Below are 21,104 nucleotides of genomic sequence, written 5' to 3'. Positions count from 1 at the left end.
TTGCAATAGCTAAACTATATATATTTATTTCTTCAAAACACAAAAATTGTTATAATTTTCACGCAGTTAAATAACATAAATTAAGCCTATTTTAGTGTTAGTTAAAAATGTTACAAAATAATTACTTTTGTACTTAAATATTACAGAGACAAATTATCTTCATATATGTACTACACAACATGAGTCATTTCTGTTAGAAACATATTTAGCAAAGTCTAATAAAACCAGACCATATTTTCTGATTAGATTGAAGCATAAGCATAGAAGACAATAAATCGAGAGTTTTTAATAATTCAAATTCTTATTAATATGCCACACCATATTATAGAAAAAAAAATTTCTACTATTATAAATAAAAATTTACTCCATTCAAAAACTGATTTAATTCAGATTCAGGTTAAGAAATATTTGGGGTATGATTTTATGTCTACGCAATTCATGAAGGAAAAAAAAATCTTGTTTCATGCTATTTGCTGAATGGTTGGAAAGCCCTCATAAATTAGAAATTTGTTTTACTGTCGCCTACATTGCTAACTGTGGATTAGGGGAGCAGCATGGAATGTCCAAGAAATATCCATGTGTGAAATATTGTTAGTTTTTTTCTTGTCAGGTTTTTTTTTTAAAGCTATCAGTCTTTACTTACTTTTATCTTTTCTTTGATAAGATCAAACTAATGATAGCTGTTAAAATAAATATACTGAGATAAAAATAAACTATTTACGTTTTAGTAAAAAGTTTAAGAAATTTTAATAAAATATAAAATTTAGTAAAAATATTTTTTTAAACATTATTTTTTCTTGAAGCTAATATGATTTTGAAAAAGGGGAACAATATTTTTGATTTTATCAATACCAAGTTATAAAATTATCTGAATAGTTAGAAATTTAATTACTAAATATGATACTTTCAAGCAATATATTCAATTTTATAAACAAGATTCTATATTGCATTGAAGAATTTGCTTACATGTGAAATATAGAATAAGTAATCATTCATTCATTATTTGTAGATAAACTATTATACTTTTGAGTAACAGTTATGTAGTTAAGCAAGTGTATAATTTTATAATAGAAAAATATGCTCAATCAAAATTAGTACCAATCTTAACTTTAGTATTAGGATTCAATTAGTTACATGCTTTATAGTTTTGAAGCTAATTTGTTACTAAATTTTTTTCTGAGATACATAACTTGCATATACTCCTACAATATGAGCGTTTTGCACCAGTTGGTAAAGTTTTCGCAGTGATACTCATCCGATTTTGTTTCGTTAATCCTTCACAAAAATAGATTTTGTTCTGTTGGGTACTGTTGTCTCATCGGTATACAGGAGAACGAATTGGCCGATTCGGCTGCACGATCTGCTGTGTTAACTCTATACCTTTCTCGGACACAAAACCTTATATTAGACAGTTCATCACAACTGTATTTCAACAACAATGGGATCTTAAAATTTATAACGAATTGCACTAAGTAAAAACAGATTTTAATCTTTATCTTGTAATGCGGCCACACCTGGTTGACTCTCCTCCCCAAAGCAGTACTTATAAAGTTTTACTTGCGGGTTCATTATATTTTAATCATTTGCCCATGTTAACCAATGTTAGTCCAGTAATCCAATGTAAACCGTGCCGTACGGTAGTTCTATTTTAACTCTGGAAGATTTATTAGGTAACTCCCATCAGCCAATCATTTTTGCGTTTCTACTCGATTTACGTCTTTTATATTGCATTTAACAGTTTCATCCTATTTACAATTTTATCTGATTTTGTTCACTTTTGAGTCGTCGTGTACAGTTTTATAAATTCCATTTGTTTTAAGTAAGAAAAAATTAAAATATGCATTTAATTTTTAGATATATTTTAAAACAGTTAGTTTGGCGAAGCCTGTCCTTTTGTGAACCTTGTGCCATTATACCTTACATTCAAATCAATTTTCATTACTTAAATACTATTACTTGCAAACTAGTTTAATGATATAAATTTTATAATGAAACTAAACACTTGTGGAAAATAGCATTTAACGATGACATTGTAAACTGTTCTGAATTTCACCAGGTTTCAATTACTAGTAAAGAAACATATCTAAATTTAAATGCTACCTTGTGTTTCTTTAACCTTCCGTTAGTCGCGCACTTGTTTCCGACATGGTTAATCGCGTTGCACCTATGAGGTGTTTCTGATTTTTTGAAAGCCAAATGAAATTTAGTCTAGTTTAAATAGTTAATTGTTACCAATTTAAGATTCTTTAGAGATATAAATATCAAAAAACTTATTTAGCGAAGTACCGAAGATAAATTTTTCTTGCTCCCGCGTCGGATCTCTTCCTCCATCATAAGATGTTCAACCAATTGACGCAAGAAGGTTCTGCGGTGTTTTACTCCGTAAACATTTTCTGTGTATATAACTTGGCCATTTATACCTGCTACGTTGAGTAGGACAGAAAATAAGATAAAATATATATATTTAATTCATAAAAATATTACATCCATAATACTTGCGTCAATGGTCGCGCTGCACCTGAGGGGTGATTTGAGCGGCTCCAACTCTCCATCGACATGTTCTAAGGTCGGTTTTACACGGACATAACATTAGGCTCGACCCCCGGAAAAATCTATTGACGGCAAAGGAGATGGAAGTGCAGTAGGGATGCACCTGTGAGGGGCGCGTGTCTAACGGAAGGTTAAAGCTACATTTCCCAATCCAGCAGCATTGAAAATACAGGCATCTAAAAGTTTTGGACAACAATAAATTTTTTAGTATCATTTTTGGAAACATTTTCAAATTGCACTTAAATTTACCACTGGTTCAAAAATTATCTCGCTCTGAGTTCACCTACAGTTTGAATTAAATTTTTGATCAAAATATTTTTTGAGTATTTTTTTTTCTCCTCAAAAATAATCTTATCATTTTTTTTCACTTTGAAATATTCTCTACAGTCCTTACTTTTCATTTTATAAATTTTAGAAGTTAAAGCCTCATTCAGCCTTACTGAAAAGATTATGAAATATTTTTAGGCAGAAAATATTTTCAGAGAAATTAAGTATTGACAATTTGGTGCTCCAAAATTAAATACAAAATATAGACTAATTAAACTTGAACTCATTTACATGAATTAAATAAAAATTTTCGAAACTTAATTCTTTATTAGTATTAAGTATTTCAAATTGTTTAGTTTAGCAAATCAAATTTTCAGTCTCTTTAAAAATCTAAATTTCTTCCTGGTTATATGTAGGACAAAATAAAAATGTTTCATTATTTAATTTATGTGCATATAAACTGAAGTTTGCTATTTAACTGAACATACAGCTTTTGGAAACGCCGTAGACGCCTACCTTCTTTATAGTATGCTAGTGGTTTAAAAACTTTTAACAGTAATATTGCAATAACAAATTAAAGCCACCTACGGTTATTTAACGTTGGAATGTGTAATAGAATGTTTTATTTGTTTCAGATGTTGCCACATATTATAACATTTTATTATAATTTTCCAAGAGGTTCCATAAGACAAAACCTTTTTTTAATCTTCCCACAGGTTTTCTAAGACCATTTTGACTGCAAAAAAGACGGGCATAGTTTAGAAATTTATTTAAGGGAGACCATAGAAATTCTGGAAAAGGTCTTTAATACAACTATTGAACAGAATGAACAAATTTTACCCCAAAGTGATATGAAACAATATGGCAGCAAAGAGGCTTTTTTTTCCAAAGAAGTCTTTCTTATTGAACAATACTCAGCAAGTCCAACTGCTCGCACAATTTTTGGGTTATGATGAAAATTAACTCTTCCAAACAGGGTTGACATGATTTAAATCTCTCATTTAAACCAATTTATTTTCTTAAAATAAATCATTAAGTCAAAAATATTTTTATACAAAAAGCTATTTTTTAAATCTTTAAATTGTAATATTTTTTAAAGTTTGATTTCATTAGTATTGAAGGTTTCATCCGAAGAATAAAAGAAATGATGTATGTAAATTTTTATATTTAAAAAAAAAGGAAATTAAAGAAAAAAACTAAAAGCGAATAATGGCATGCTATTTAACTACTTTTAAAATAAAATTAGCTGTTTATAAACATATCTCATTGATACCCATTTTATTAAAATATAAGTACTAATAAAACTTTAGTTAGTGTACATCAATTATGATGAAAGACTTGCTCTACCAAGAGAAACTTATCTAATTTACTCTTCATTGGATATCTAACTGATAAATTCCAGTTTTTAATACTTCAAGATGTTTAGTTGGAGAAGAAACCATAATTTTACTTAATCAGTGAGTTTATAATTATTAATATATTGTATTAATTATTACAATGCTGAACATTTAATCAATGATTTTTTCCAATCCTGCTTATTAAATAAATAATATAACACCAGTATACAAGATCTGCTCATAAGATAATAGACATGTTAAACTAATTTCAGATTGGATGAGTCTCATAGATTGAAATTTAAACATTTAAAATCATAATACACAATTTCTACTATTTGAAGCTTATTAACGTGAGGAAAGAAAGAAAAAAAAATCGAAAGGTGTATTCTTCACAGTGTAATTAAAAATTTCATGAATATGCAAATAACAAATAAATACAATTGATTTATTTAAATAGATATAAATTTTAACAATATACCATAACCATTATAGTTTTTATTTCTTTTGTAAATATGTACGTAAATCCTTTTAACTTTTAAATATATATATATTAATTCATGTAAGTATATACAAATATATTATGAATACACAAAAACATTTTATTCCAAAACACATATCACTAAATATTGCTTTTCACGAATTTTTCTAATCAACTTACAACCTCTATAAAAATAATTTCTGAAATTATTGCATAGCTGCCAACTTAAACAGGAAAAATTCCCATAGATTTTACGAAATAATATAAAGTTCATGATAATTGCTGCATAATGTAAATATTTTATACATAGGGATTTTTATAGTCACCAAAATAGAAAAACTGCATTACTTTCAGTAATGATTGACATTAAATGAACTAATTTAAAAAGGGAGTTTTGAATAAAAATAAATTGAACATTTTAGAACAAAAAAAAGTTTTAAACTGATTTCTATAAATGAGACTCGCTTCACTTTGTATTAGTAATACATATTTAAATATTCAAGCAAGCAATAATGTGTGCAAAAATGCTATTTCAATAGGGATTTTTTTTAGGAAACTTACTCAATTTTAAAATGTACGAAAATAGGAGAATTTTTATTGAACCAGTAAACAAGGAAAAACAGGCAAAATCCAGTAAAGTTGACAGCTATGCTATTGTGAAAATAATTTTTTTTTTAAAGTAAAATATGTTAATTGATATAATAAATGTATACTTTTAACATATTTATCCATATCAATATTTAAGTAGAGTAAACTGCAGTATGCAAAAAGGCTACTTCTATTACACATTAAAATTATTTGCTTTAAGTAATAATGCAATATATAAAAAAATTATATAAATTTTTATAGGTTGTATTACAAGATACTGGAGAAAAAAAAAGCTGCAAGTGCCAATTGTAAATTCAATTTTTCTGGTAAGAACAACTTGTTTAGAAATGCTAGTAAGCTGGAATGGTACAGTGGTTAGAGAGCTTGTTTCTGAGATATTCAATGATGGACACTGACCACTAAAATAAATAGATCATGAATCAGTTGCTGATCTTAGAAAGGACTTTCTTGCTGTGCATTGCAAATGTGAGGAGCTGCGAATTTATCCTGATATGTGTAGCAGAAGTTCTACTGCCGCTTAAAATTTCCAACAGAACTCCTTTTTACAACACTATTTAAGGGTCGCATGGTTGAACTTGAAAAGAAGTATATTAACCATGCAGATAGGCTGTTCAATGCCGGTAATTAACTAAAGGATATTTTCAAACACTTTGCCAGTTTTACTGCATTGTAATTGAAACTTTAAATTTTTTTTTACCAAAAAAAAAGGGGGGAGCACTTACAACTTTTCTTTCGATTCCCATTATTAATTCATTGGTTGTAAAGATTTCTATTTGAATAAACAACAATAAATATATTTTTGCAATTAGATTCTATATACAGATAAAATTACATATATAATTGTGATTTCCCTTTACCTTCATATATTTGTGAAAACATTAATATATTAATAAATGTATATCAGTGAGATATATTTAAATAAATTTGAAGGATATAAAGTCATTGCACATAAAAAAAATCACAGCACCAGATGACAAGGAAGTTTCACCAAACTGACAGAAACATTCTGTCCATGTGGTAACAGCCACATTAAAAATTTCATTTGCATTAAATTTCCAGAGATTTATTAAGATTTGGGAAAAAATCACATTTAATTTGTTTTTCCTAAATTTGTAATTTTGATTTCAAGACAAGATCAAAAATTGGAAAAGATTCAGATTTACATAAAGAGGTTGGATTTACTTGCTTAAAACTTTTGTGTTACCACTTGTTACCTATGAAATGGTCACAATTCCTTTGAGTTTATAAGTAGTAATATATTTTATTTTAATTTTCATGGATGTATTGTAAGTATTTTCAGTCAAGAGTAAATGTGGTTTATTATTCAGTATAATTTTACAATATTTTAAGTTAAATTGATATTAAATTTAAAACAATGTTTTTTAAACTCAATATGGCCTAGGTCTATCCTGGGACTGGGCATGTTTGACTAAGACTCTCATTCTTTGGGTCGATAAAATGAGTACCAAGCATGCTTGGGTACTAGACACTGAAGGTTCCTTGTTTAGCCAACCACCCAACTGAAGCATCTACTCCTGCAACCCAGAGCCACAAAATCAAGGAAACTGGGGAGAAGGCTTTGGCTCTCCATGGGCTGTCGCGCCTGTGAGTTAAGTTTTAAATATAAAAAATAACAGTAAGTTCATGTTATGGTTGATAAGTCATGATTTAGTTATTCTGACAAAGGATATACAGGAAAATGAACACATTAATTTTTTAATTGTGTGTAACATACTATATCACAGCTTTCTTTTGTTATTTAAAATATGTATGTTTGCTTTAAAAATTTATAATCAGATTGCTCTTAAGTAAAAACTTTTTTAGTTTAACAAGGGAATCTACTTAAATTGATATTTTTGCAAAAAGCTTTAACAATCTGTTTATCAATGCATTAACTAAAAAAAAGAAAAGTTAAATGGTCACAAGATTTGAGGAAGCTCATTAAAGACTATTATAGTAAAAAATAAGTAAAATACTCTTCAATTCAAAATTTCATTTTCACTTATAGATTCACTGTAAACTATAGTATTACTAATAATAATTCAACAATATATTATGTTTTTCTGTCAAGGACATGCTTAAGATTTTAGCGATCCTGGGCACAGTAAAACGTATTAGTGCTAATTTCATATTTCTTGCTACACAACATGCTGCAATTTTAAAAAAGAAAGGCATACAGAATATAAAATTTTTTAATATTATAGGTCTGAAAAACGTGTTTCAATTCTAATAATATGCAAATTATTTCATAATACTTAACAGTTGACAAATACAAATTTTTCCAACAAAAAATAAATTTCCATTAGAAACAACTTTAATGAATTCATAAATTTTTTTTCTATGGTAACCTAACGCACCAACCCAGGCCCTTTTTTCTATCAACAAAACAATATTTATAAATTCTGTCAAAACTGGTTTATAATTTGCATATTTTAAGAAAATTTTTAACATAAATATAACATTATTTAATAAGCATACACAAAACTTCACTAATTGCAACAAAAATTCAGTATTTTTAAAGAAGTAAATTTTTCTCATGCATTAAAAAATCGCCCCATAAGATATAACAAAATAATCTTTAATATTTTCAACAAGAATAAATATAGTATCCTAAACAATTCAAATCTTGCTAACAAATAATTTTCACAAAACATTAACTCAATATTAATTAACTGTTCAACCACATAAAATATAAAGAATTTAAATATTGCACTGCATGGTGAATGGTTTTCAAAAGCACTTAAAACAGATTTTCATCAAAAAAATTAGCAAAACAGCATTTTTTTTTTAAATTTAGTAAATAGGCATACTTTATCATCAATTATTTAATTTCATTATAAAAATTTGATAGGCTTCCAAAAAACAACACATACTACCCATTTGGGTTATCAAGAATACTATAAAAAATTTGATTCCAAATCAAAAATATAATTATATTTTATACTTTACCCATCTTTTTTTACAACTGCAAAGTTCAACTAGTGAACTAGTAAGTTGTCATATAAAACCTGTGGATATCAATGATAATGAATTTGTTTCGGTCCACCACTTGTAAATGTTAATGCCCCTTTTTATTAATATAATGCACAGGATGACTATAGCTGACATTTACTATATCAAAAATCGGACGGCTGCAGCAATAATTTGCGGTAACGGATCAATCAGATAATTCAATAAAATTAAAATACATAACTTTACAAAATATGATCTTTTTGATTACATAACTAGCAGTCATTGCTTTCATCATAGCATCAATTTTAAAAATTGAAAAAAGTTAAGTGTACTACCTTTTTTTAGTATTTGCAGAAAGAAAAAAGTGACTTATAATTTATTCTTCAGTTTCTCATAAAAATCGACATAAATAAAGTCAATAATGTCATAAAATTATATAATTTTTAAGTAAACAAATTTATATAACATAAGTAATAATATTTTTAACATTATAACATAAGTTTATATAAAAAAATTTTGTATATCATATTATATTTTTGAAAATAAATAGAACTGGAAATGGAATCAAAGACCTCAATCAATTCACAATGAATGATAGAAATGATTTACTTTACACTTACGTTGTAGTAAGACATTTTTTGTAGCCAGAAAATAAGCAATAAAAAACAGTTTAAATTTTATAGTTAATAAACAAATGCACAAATCAAATTAGTATTTTAAGGTTTCTGATTTTGGTTTTGATATTGCTGGTAAAAAAAAAAAGGCATTAATTAATTTTCTTAATAAAAAATTGCACAAATTAGGTAAATAAATTAGTAATTTTAAATCTTTCATTCTTCTGATTACTTTTCTTTTCCACACTTTTTCATGAAAAAACTACACTAAATCACAATAGAATTTTATAAATAAAATAAATAATCAGACTGCATAACTTAATAAATTATGCTAAGAAAAATTTTTTATAATAATTTTGTAAATATAATTGTCAAGGATATATTTCGTTAGAAATGGGAATTGCCACACGATTTTGGCGATGAACATTAGAATGCTCATACAACTTATCTTTACGATAAAACCGTTTACCACAATGATCACATTTAAAATGCTTCTCACCAGTATGTAAATGACGATGCCTTTGGAGGGTTGCTTTCTGCGTAAATCTCTTTCCGCATAGATCACACGCAAAGGGCTTTTCTCCGGTGTGCACTCTTAAGTGAGTCAGTAAACTACTTTTAGAACTGCACCAACGGCCACATATTTGACAAACTAGTTGCTTGTCAGGACTGTTTAATCTGTAATCATCCGTATTACAGTTATACAAATCTTCATCTTTTGATTGTTTGAGGGTTAATGGAGATCTGGATTTTAAAAATCTTTGTGAGTTTAATATTAAATGCTGAATAACATCACCTAAAAAGAAAAGAAAAAAAAAATCAGAGTTACTAAAAAATGTGTCAGAGAAATAAAATTTTAAAAAAATTACAAAATAAAGGGAAAAAAATAGCTGCATACTAGATCAAATATGCATCAAAGAAAATATAATAATATAAATAAAATATAAATATAGATAAATAAAATTAGCAGCGTAATTTTCTAGCTAAAATTATAACTATAAAGATAAAACTATAAGAAAAAATTAATAATAAATTTGCATGCAAGTAAGGAAAATATTACAAATAAAATTAAAATACATTAGTTAAGTAGATAATTCAAAATGCAATGATAATAAAAAAAATGTCTTGGAAAATGTACAATTGAAAAATGCATAATTACAACAAGTTTACAAAGTAGGCAAATAAAGTTATATAGCAAATAAAACAGGCATAAATTTATATACTAAGATTTTAAATCTCTTAGAATTTAAAAGAAAGTAATCAGGCACAATAATTAATAAAAATGAAAGAGAAGTCTTCACAATTAGTGAGATTACTAATATTTTTTTCACTGCTAAGATACATTGAAGCATAATAATGGAAATAATGGGTAGAACAATCAATTATAGTTGCTTACTTATCAAAAATAAATAAATAAACAACTTGAAAGCTCAGAAACTGTTTATTAGAAGAGTAATTACTTTGCGAATTGTGACAACAATTCTCCATAACTGGTAGTACAAAAGTAAATGAAACAAAATAATAGTAATTTGAATTAAAAAATAAGCTAAAATAATGACTACTTACTTTATGAGGTAATTAAAAAAATAGAAAAGATAAATCAGTTTTTATATGCATACATCTATAACTTGATGGATTTTATTTAAAACTTTTAATGTTCAAAAAATTCATACAATAATTAGTCATCAGCTTAATTATGAGGAAACTTGAAATACAAAATGACATGCAAACACAAAGCAAATAAAAGAACAAAAAATATAGAATTAAACAAAATTAAATTGTATTCACAAATATCATTGATAAGTAAATATACAGAATTCCTGTTATATAAGAGAATAAATTTTTTTTGTTTACTTAGGATAGTAAATTTAAATCAACACAATAATTAGAACTTAAAAGTGCTTTACGCAAATTATAAAACAAGCAAAACAAATAAAATTAAAGTTCATAATTAATAAAAAACATATTCTATGCTATGAAATACATAACTAAAATTGCAAGTAAATAATAATATTTTGAGTTAAATTGAAAGAACACAATTTTCACTAAAAAGCTTTCGATTCCTAGAATATTCACATAAATATTATTGTTAAAAAATTTAACGATAAATTATAAAATCATAAACAAATTAAAACGATCTACAAAAGTTCAACAAAAGTTTAGATTTATTTTTGTACACGCAAGTTTCTCTTTTGAAATCAAATTTGATGCCAATTGCATATACGAAATTTTTGTAGGTCAAATTATTAATTTGACTTTTCTTTTTTTAATAATTAAGCATGATTAAGAGTTGAAAAATAAAAATATAAATTAGTTTTTAATGAAATAATGCATTAAAATTTTGAATTACTGAAGTTACAAAATAATGATATATTTAGCGTCTTCCATTTTTATATATGGCATCAAAAATAAGACATGACATTTTTGTAAACATGGCAGACGAAATTTCGGCACCTGTAGAAATTAAATCTGTTGATGAAGAAAACTCATGTGAAAAACCAAAAATAAGTTCTCTTGTTACTCAACTTACTGAAGATTATTCTAAGTACCTCCAAGTAAATGCAGCATCTGAAGTAAGTATCTCTTGCTTTTAAAAATCTCTTATTCGTTTAAGGAATATAAGTAATAAAATTAGCTTTTAAGAAAATTTTCTTTTGTTTTCTCATGGTAGTTACCTTACCAACTGTGAATGCTTGTTAATTAAATTTTACATTTTAGTGTATTTTCACCTTATTCATTAATTTTTTTTTTTTCTTTTACAGAGCTGCAGTATTTAAAAACAGACATCAAATATTCTATGAAGTTTAATAACGTGTAGAGCTTTTTAGGTTCTAACATTATAAACTTCAAGTGCATAATTTATCGTTTTTTACTTCTTGAACTTTAATTTTACCATCTACAAATAATAGTTTAAGCTGTTTTTCTTTATGAATATTTTTTACTTGTTTGCTTTAATTTTATCTACTGTTTCTAAACTGTATAATTAGTATTAAAACTTAACAGGTACAGTAAATATAAGTTTCACTTCAATGTTTTTCTTAGTACTGGTTTTAGTTTCCTATGTCCTTTCAGACGTTGCATACTATAGTGGGCTGATTGTAAGACCACCCAAATCAAATATCACTGCTAACGGTTATTGAGGAAGGAAGAAAAGGATTAATTGTTAAACAACTTGAAAGCTTTTTTTTCTGTATTTAAAACTGAAAATTGTGATAAAATATTTATTTGAAGGTGCATTTTTATATAAACGATATTTTTTGAATAAAATAATGGTAAAATTTTAAATTGCTGGGAAAATTTAACCAGTTGAAAACAATCCTAACAAAGTAATTAATTAATTAATTTATTCCAAATTCTTAATTTAAATTATTGAGTTGAATTAACTTTTCTAGAGTTAATTGTTATCTAAACAGTGAATTAATTTTCTTTTTTTAAAAATGGATTATGTAAACTAAAAAGAATAAGTACACATAATTTATTTAGATGTAAGAGTACATATTTATACTTATTTATGAAAATAGGAGTATAATTCATTTAAAATAAAACATTTCAATAGGTTAAATAGGTTTTAATATTTCATATAAAAGTAAGATAAGAAAACAATATTTTTTAATTGAGTAAATATGAAGGGAAACTTTCAAGTTTTTTGTAGTATATTTAATTTTACGCGTTTAAATTTAAACTAATATTCTTTGCTATACATACTGATTATTTTTAAATTTTAGTTTCCTGCTCTTTTCTTGGAATAATTTTAAGTGGTTTAAATTTTTCACGTAAATATCAGTTCACGACTCCAAGAATTCACAGTCTTACCCTTCCCCATTCCATATAAGCAAATAAATTTCAAAGGACCATTTAACAAGCCTTTAAAAAGCATTAAATTATGCTATGAATTTCAATTAAAAGGGAAAAACTGATCTTTAAAGTGGTTCTAATGATGAGAATTTTAAACCGAATGCAATTTTAACAAAGGGGATATTTTTCTATATCTGTGTGGCTTTCCACCAACTACCTCTGTCAGACGGCAAATGATTTTTTAACTTGCAAATATTTAAAATAAAAATGCTTAGTTGTTTGCCTGGGGGGCTGCCTATAAACTTGATACTTCAAAGTGGTCCCCTTCTGTAATGTTTTTTATATTTTTTCTCATGTCACTGTTTGCAGTCACCAAAATTGAATAATTTTTGGCACCGGTAGAAATCTTTCTTAAACAAAAGATTTGAATTGCATTTGGCACTGTACTTCTACTCATTATTAGAAAAAAGTCCATAAAGTTTCGGCATTTTCAGCATTTTATCAGAGAAATTTTCCTTTTATGTGTTTTAACTGAAGCTGTATATATTATGCTGAAATAAGTGTAATGCATCTTATACTGTATAATTGCTATTTTTTTACTAAAATAAAAAACTTTTTAGAAAGCTGTATTGAATGATGAAGTGGAAGACATACTTACTCGTTTAGATGAGTTTACATCACTTGTTGATATGGTAATCTTTTTTTATTATTATATTTTGTGCAATTTTTAACCTGTGCATGTGGTATTTGTAATTTAGTATTTTGAAATTAAGCAATGAAATTTTGTAAAACAAAATATTTTTAAGAGCAATCATAGACCGTTCATATCATATGCAGTTTATATCAGTATCAAAATTTAATTGAAGTGCACAAAGGCAGCTACGAAATTAGATTTTTTAGCACCTGTTCTAATGAAACTGCATTTTTCTTGTCTAACTTCATACATTACTTGCTCTAATAACTCTTAATGGTTTGTTGACTGAAAATTTTTCACAGAAACTGTCATTTCACTGGCTATTATGTATTTTTGTAAGTGAATATGGAAGCAAAGTAAAATATTCTAAATATTGATTGAATTTATTGGAAAATTAATTTGTCATTAGTCAACAATGTTTGGGCATGAGTTAATGTGTCACCAGTAGCTTATATTTTTAAAAAAATGCTAGTAAAAACATATTTTTTTTGGGGGGGGGAGTTAACATTGAGTAAATGTTTCCATCCTGCTGAATTAGAAATTTCTTCTATTCATTGTATCAGATATACATTTGAAAAGAAATAAAATTATTTTTTATGCGTAGCATGTTGACAGCCGGTGGCTGAGCGGTAGCGCTTCGCGCTGTCGTGCCACAGGTCCCCGGCTCGATCCTCGGACCGGGCAAGGTTGATTCAGCCTTTCATCCCTTCAGTGGGTCGATAAATGAGTACCAAGCATGCTTGGGAACTAAACACTGGGAAGTTCCGTGTTCGGCTGACCACCTGGCCGGAACATCTGCTCCTGCACCCCAGAGCCCAAGAAAACTGAGATGGGCACAGTAGGCCTTGGCCCTTCATGGGCTCTCGCGCCACTGAGTTTAGTTTATTGAAAAAAAATATGCGCTTTTAGCACACTAAACGTATTTAATTGTGTGATGTTTAAAAACTGAATATTAAGTATCTGAGAAAACTGTGACTAAACATTTAACAGGTACAAAATTTCTAGTGCTTTGCTACTGAAAAGCATGATTTTTGTACATTAACTTTCATATTTTTTTGTATTTTTACTGTGAACCTTGTTCTTTTTATGCGATTAACTTGTGAGTTTTGTTCATTTAAGGTTAGAGGAGATAATGCATTATGCCTCAATCAAACTCTGCCAGAAATTTATAAAAAATATGAAGAGATGGAGACTACTTTCCATAAAATTGATAGGTTAGAGGTAATAATATACATTTTTTCCCTCCTAAATCCATTCTTCAACACGTCATTAGCTCATCACCTAATTTACATAAGTTATTTATTACAAAAAATTTTGTATAACTTTACATTATGCAATTTACAAGTAAAATGATGCTATTACTAATTTATTTATAATCTGGATGTTAAGGACAATAAAAACAAAGTTAAATACTTTTTAAGCAAACACTTTATTTATTTGTAAATTAGGCCTTCTTAAACCTCAGTACATTTTCTAAACCATAAAATTTTTTTAGCTGTAGTTAAACTTATCTAATTTCAAAATTTTTTCAACCCGAACTTATGGTGTTATGATTTGTAGTTAAATTAGTATATTTGAAAAAATTATTTTATCTTTTGACAGTCTGTTAGAAAATGCATGTCAATAAGAGTTAAATTGTATTTGTCAAAAATTTGCACTTGAAACCTTAGAAAACATAGATTAATACTTACATGAATTAAATGGACATGTAAATAATGACAAAAATCTACCAAAATTATTTAACTAAAGTTCTTTGGTTTGCTGACTTTGGTTAAAGTTTTTTACTGATTTCGGTAAAATGCTGGTTTACTTACTTTGGTTAAAGTTTCTTAAGAAATCTTTTGTTTTGTGTCATAGAAATGTGAAGAAAGAAAGACTTCAAACATCTTTTACGAATTAACCATTATATACCCTCTTCGTAAGGCGGTCACTCTCGTAAACAAACACAGGCAGTCATTGACGCTAAAATGTTATTTTCAATCACTTCAAACAATTTTCAATCTCTTAAAAAAAGCTATTTCGAACAGGAAAAAAATAATGTTCCTCTTTCCACTGTTTTTAAAAGCATGTCAGATTTTTGCTTTTTCCATAACTTGCAATTTTGTTAAGCTATTTCACTACTAAAGAATCAATCACTCTTCTGTCACCTTCCTTTATCATTGCAAGAAAAAACGAGAGAAAATGCTTTTGCGCATGTGAATATTTTGGACAGCGACATCTTTTGATTTTTTAAACTAGAAGACAAAGGTGACGAGACTTCACAATTTAAAATGAGGCATTAAATGTTCTCAGTTCTTCTTCCTATTATGTAATAAATAATGAAGTCAACTGTTGATAATAATTAAGTTGTAATATGGCCAGTGATTTAATAATTATTACATTCATTTTCATTTGATAATTAAATCCCAATTTTAAGTCACTTTTAATGAAACCCTAATTTTATAGCACTTTAATTTTTAACTACCCCCTTTCAAGTTGAGATTGGTTAGTAAAATAGTTTTGTTTTGAAAGACTAGATAGGCTTTCCCCTCTAGCAGAGATGGATTCACCCAACAGTCTGCTGCTCTTCTTCTAATCAATTCAATAACTATACAACAAATAACATGATAACAAATCTAGTTATCCAGTTGTTCATATAAATTATGATCAATTAAGAATACAATGACTCCATCAGGCATGATACCTCGCAGATAGGTACTGTCACAATCTTTTTTTCCCCTATGTATCTTGTGAGGTTTATATTCAAGGAAGTATTGCCACATTTCCTTTCAAGCGATGATAGGACATAGATTACTGAAATTCTGACGGTTCTGTTTCCAAATTTGATGTGCTTGGCAGGAGAAAGTGTTATCAACATAATTATTTTGTAAACATGGATGAAAATCAGGCCCGATACGTATGTGGAAAGGATAATAAATCAGTGATAAGAATATTTCAGTTTTTCATTTCTTTCCGCAAAAGTAAACTTGTTTTTGACTAATGTAATATAATTGCTACTTTGGTATGGATGCAATTNGCGGTGAATCAGAATCCCGCCAAATGTGAAGTGCGCTCCGTCATACGTTTTCTCCATGCAAAAGGTCAGAGACCAGCGAATATTCATAAAGAAATTGTTTCTGTTTATGGGAACGTTAAGAATAGACAAAATGTAACGAAGTGGTGTCGTCATTTCTCTAAAGGTAGGACCGATATTCATGACGAACAAAGAACAGGTCGGCCATCTGTGATCTGTGACGCCCTTCTTCAGAGAACGGAGGAAGCAATTCGTGCGAATAGACGTCTCAAATTGAAAGAATTGAGTCAGATCATACCGGAAGTTTCAATGACAACTCTTTATGAAGTTGTGACTGTCAAGTTAGGGTACAGGAAATTGTGTGCGCGCTGGGTTCCAAAAATGTTAACAGAAGAACACAAAAAGAAAAGGATGGGCTTTGCACTCGACTTCCTCACACGCTATGCAGAAGCAGGTGATGAGTTCCTTGATCACATTGTGACAGGTGACGAGACGTGGGTTTATCACCATAAACCTGAATCCAAGCAACAATCAATGCAATGGCGCCATTCGAATTCACCCAAAGCCAAGAAATTCAAAACTTCGATTTCAGCGAAAAAAATCATGGCTTCTGTTTTTTGGGACAGACAAGGCATTCTTCTATTGGAATTTATGCCTCCCGGAACGACAATTAATGCAGCTGCATATTGCCAGACTTTGAAACGTCTTCGAAGGGCAATTCAAAACAAACGCAGGGGAATGCTGACAAATGGAGTCCGCTTGCTTCATGACAACGCTCGGCCTCACACAGCGCTCGTAACCAAAGCACAACTCAAACAATTCAAATGGCAAGTATTGGACCATCCACCATACAGCCCGGACCTTGCGCCCAGCGACTTCCATTTATTCCTTTACCTGAAGTCACATCTTGGTGGAAAATCATTCCACGACGATGATGAGATCAAAGATGAAGTTGAAATGTGGTTCCGACAACAGGCGGCAACCTTCTATGACTGTGGGATACAAATGCTTGTGCACCGACTTAACAAATGTTTGGATAACGGGGGTGATTATGTCGAAAAATAATAAACAATCAAGTTAATAAGATGTAACTGACGTTTTATAAATAAATGTTTTTTTTTAAGGAATGCGATCCATTGTATCTTTACTTTTCGAAACGCCCTCGTAATTATTTTGTAAACATGGATGAAAATCAGGCCCGATACCTATGTGGAAAGGATAATAAATCAGTGATAAGAATATTTCAGTTTTTCATTTCTTTCCGCAAAAGTAAACTTGTTTTTGACTAATGTAATATAATTGCTACTTTGGTATGGATGCAATTAAGCAGGAAATATTAATATAAAATGTTCTTATTACGAGTTTTAATAGCAGACCTGGAAAATATCGAATGCCAAAAGAATATTTAAAATATGGACAATTTAATCGCAAATAATGAAGTCAATAATATTGTCAATGATAATGAAGAAACTGATACTTAATTGATGTTGCCTGAAAAAGTACCAAAAGTGAAAATTTTATAATATGCTCAAGTTTGTATTGAGGAACCAAGACAATTTTTTCATTTATCCAAAAATGATGAAATTGGTAAAAATATGCTAAATGATTTAAAAATATGTCATGAATGTTGCTGTATTCTTAAGCTGGTTAAAACAAACTTCGATCACATCTTTCTTTTCAATTGGATAAATATAAAACAAAAATATGCAAATATATAGATAGAATATCTTGATCTATTCTTTTTATACTATGATTTTATTAAGTTGATGGTTATTAGAGATTATTTAACTATTTATATATCATTGCAACTATGCTAAAAACAATTTATGGTGTTAGCCTTTCCTGTTAGTGTACTCTTCCCATAACTGGACAATTCCAGAAAAAGTCCACTTAACCAAGATTTCACTGTGTGCATATATAGATGTGATGGATACAGAAAAGATTTTATTCTTGCCTTAACTGTTTCATTTAGGTATTATTGGTTAATAAGAACACAATAAAGGACTATAATAAAGTGCTTGTTGCGTACAGAAATAAAAATCTTTCTTTACATTTCGCATATTTTCAGAATTTTCAATATTAATGCTTATTTCTATTATTACAATGCTTATAAAAAGAGCGTGGTGGCTTAGGGGATAGAGCGTTCGCTACCCAATGAGGTGACCTGGGTTCGATCCCATCGATAGCTGGTCGATTCGAATTCCACACCCGGCTCTCACCAACCAATATTCTCAGTGGTATGTAGAACAAGACCACAGAGTTAGTAGCCATAAACCCTAAATTGGGTCGGTTGTTCAACGGCGGTTATATAAAAATGCTTATAAAAATATTAATATGATATTGTTAGACATTCAAGAAAATATTTTCTAAATCTATTTTAATAATTTATAAGAAATACAATTTTCTAGGAAATGCTCAAAGTTGTTAAGCAGAATCTGGATGTTTTGGAGGAGAAAGTAAATGTTGCAGAAGAGCAATTAGAGAGTAGTTCTGTAAAAAAGCTATTTAATACTCTACAAAAACCTTTGTTTTCAGTAAGTGATTTGATTAATTATTTCAATGTAAAATTTCTAAGACTTAAATATATCATAGGCCAAGCTACAATGTAATTTTTTTTCTTTTGAATGAATGGTAAAAATATAATTGAGGTATTTGGTTTCAAAAATATATTCAAGGTATTTTGGCTTCTGGTTGGTTCAATCATATTGTCTTTAGACTCTTTCCAAATTTTTTTATTCAAATATGCAACTTAATATTATGTTCTAGATACAAATCTCTTTAAACACTTAAGAAAAAGATACAATGTGAGGAATTCTGAAATGCATAATTGATATGGTTTCAAAATCATCTATAAAAAATAAAAAACAGAGGACAAGATTGCAATTTATTTGGACAAACAAAAAAACTTGCTTTAAATGATTTCTAAACCATATTTTATTATTTATTTATTTTTTACATTAAATAAAAAAATTGTAATTTAACATTTCAGAATTATAATTTTTGTAAACCTTGGTTTTTACATAGTTGAGAAAATTTGTTTACCCAAAGATGTTTTAGTAAATATTTATTATTATTTTTTCAATAATGGTAAAAAAAATTTAGAATTGTAAGGTGTAAAAATTTTTGCATCATAAATCGGTTGAATACTTCCTGAGAAATCAAATTTTAATTATCTGACATTTTTGTGTCTGATTTCATAACTTAAAATATCCTCTGCACTTATTAATCAGCTTATTTGAAGTCACCCCCTCGAACCATTAAGATAAAGTCCTAAAACATGAAAATCCGATCATTAGATCGAAAGTTATTTTGCACATTGTACATTTTGTACTTCATGAGAAAGGACACATAAGAATTAAACCAATTACTAGGCTCTTACATGAATAAATTTTTACTATACTTAAAGTATACTCAAAAGTGTTCACACACTTATGTGTCTCTGTTATGCTATGCCAAGTGAACCAATTTTTAAATTTCAGTTTAAGTGTAGCTAGATGCTAAAAACTGCAGCAGTAATAGGTTATATGGTATGATTGATTTAACGTGAGTGACATGTGTAATTCCTTAACTACATGAATATATGGTAAACATGATTTGTAAAATGAGATTCTTTTATATTTAAGACAAATACAATATGAGTTTAACTTAAAACTGAAAAACATTTTAACTCTAAATTTTATTTAAACTTCTGAAGCAAAAATATTAATGTCTAGATTTATATATCATAGGATAGGTGTGATATTTTATTTGTGAAAAAGTTATCAAACCATTAGAATTTTACTTAGCATTATTTTTCACTCTTATAGTTTTTACGAGCATTATAATATTAAATTACAGATTCCCCTCCCCCTTAAAACTTGCCATTTGATTATTATTATTTTTTAAAATATATATGAAGAAATATTTAAATAAAAACACAGAAGCNCTGAAAAATGACAGTTTTTTTGAGAATGACCCATATGAAGAAATATTTAAATAAAAACACAGAAGCTTTTCAACTAAATCTGCAACTGTTTTTTAGATCCTCAATTGAGAATTTTGAAGATGTTCAATTAACAAGTTTTTTAAGAAATTGTACAACAAATTTTATTAAAATGAGTGAGGAGCAAAAAACCACTAGTTCAGCTAACGTGGAATGTCCCTATAGAAATATCTGAATTCGAATATATGTATGTAAGGTCTAAAAATAGGCCTAATTTCATTAATTAAATAACATTACAGAAAATGTTATTTTTTAAGTCCAGATAGCAGCAAAATGGTAAAGTCCAACTCACCAGTTGTAGCGCTTTGGGTTCTTCAATGATTGCATTATCATTATAACTTCTTGCTATTAAAGGAGAAAAAAAATTATTTGGCATGCAATAATATTTTACTGTTTGTGTCATTTTTTTTAAAAATTATATTTTCCTTTCAGAAAAAAACCAATGAACCAAAGAAGAACATAAAATATGAGCCACCTGAAATATTTAAAGCTGAAGTATTCTTTTCCGATTCTACCCAAAGTAATGAGAATTCTGCAATCACTCCGTGAGACTTATTTTGTTAGAAAACAAACCTGTGATTTCTTCATTTATGATCCAATCAACATCATTAAATTTGAAGTCAGCCTGCCATTACCATCATTACAATGCCAAGACCAAGAATGTACAAAGTTGTTTTGTTGTAAAATTTTTGTGATGTAAGCCTTAATCCTTTTGACGTAATAAAATTGCTTTTGCTTAAAAGGGGCTCAGAAGTTCATTTTTTTCACCTTAGATAAAAATAAATGTATCATGACATATTTAGGTTTAAATCA

The 21,104-nt window shown here is 28.1% G+C and overlaps 2 protein-coding genes and 1 long non-coding RNA gene across 3 annotated transcripts in view; 2 read left to right on the top strand and 1 right to left on the bottom strand.

Annotated features, from left to right (window-relative positions):
* LOC139424774 (uncharacterized) overlaps window positions 1-21,104 on the top strand; it is a 183,533-nt gene that overhangs the window by 90,149 nt on the left and 72,280 nt on the right. The window lies entirely within an intron of this gene.
* LOC122269919 (uncharacterized) lies at window positions 4,586-10,998 on the bottom strand. Its single transcript, XR_006225476.2, has 2 exons — window positions 10,374-10,998; window positions 4,586-9,603 (listed from the first exon to the last, which is right to left on the bottom strand). It is a non-coding gene; the product is annotated as an uncharacterized lncRNA (long non-coding RNA).
* LOC107440739 (biogenesis of lysosome-related organelles complex 1 subunit 4) lies at window positions 11,204-21,033 on the top strand. Its single transcript, XM_043045298.2, has 5 exons — window positions 11,204-11,380; window positions 13,223-13,294; window positions 14,416-14,517; window positions 18,718-18,843; window positions 20,724-21,033. The coding sequence occupies exons 1-5, from the start codon at window positions 11,204-11,206 to the stop codon at window positions 20,838-20,840; spliced, it is 594 nt and encodes a 197-aa protein (XP_042901232.1). The 3' UTR covers window positions 20,841-21,033.

This window comes from Parasteatoda tepidariorum, chromosome 5 (assembly GCF_043381705.1).
Source record: "Parasteatoda tepidariorum isolate YZ-2023 chromosome 5, CAS_Ptep_4.0, whole genome shotgun sequence".
Lineage (NCBI taxonomy): Eukaryota > Metazoa > Arthropoda > Arachnida > Araneae > Theridiidae > Parasteatoda > Parasteatoda tepidariorum.
This window is presented reverse-complemented; position numbering and strand designations above follow the sequence as displayed.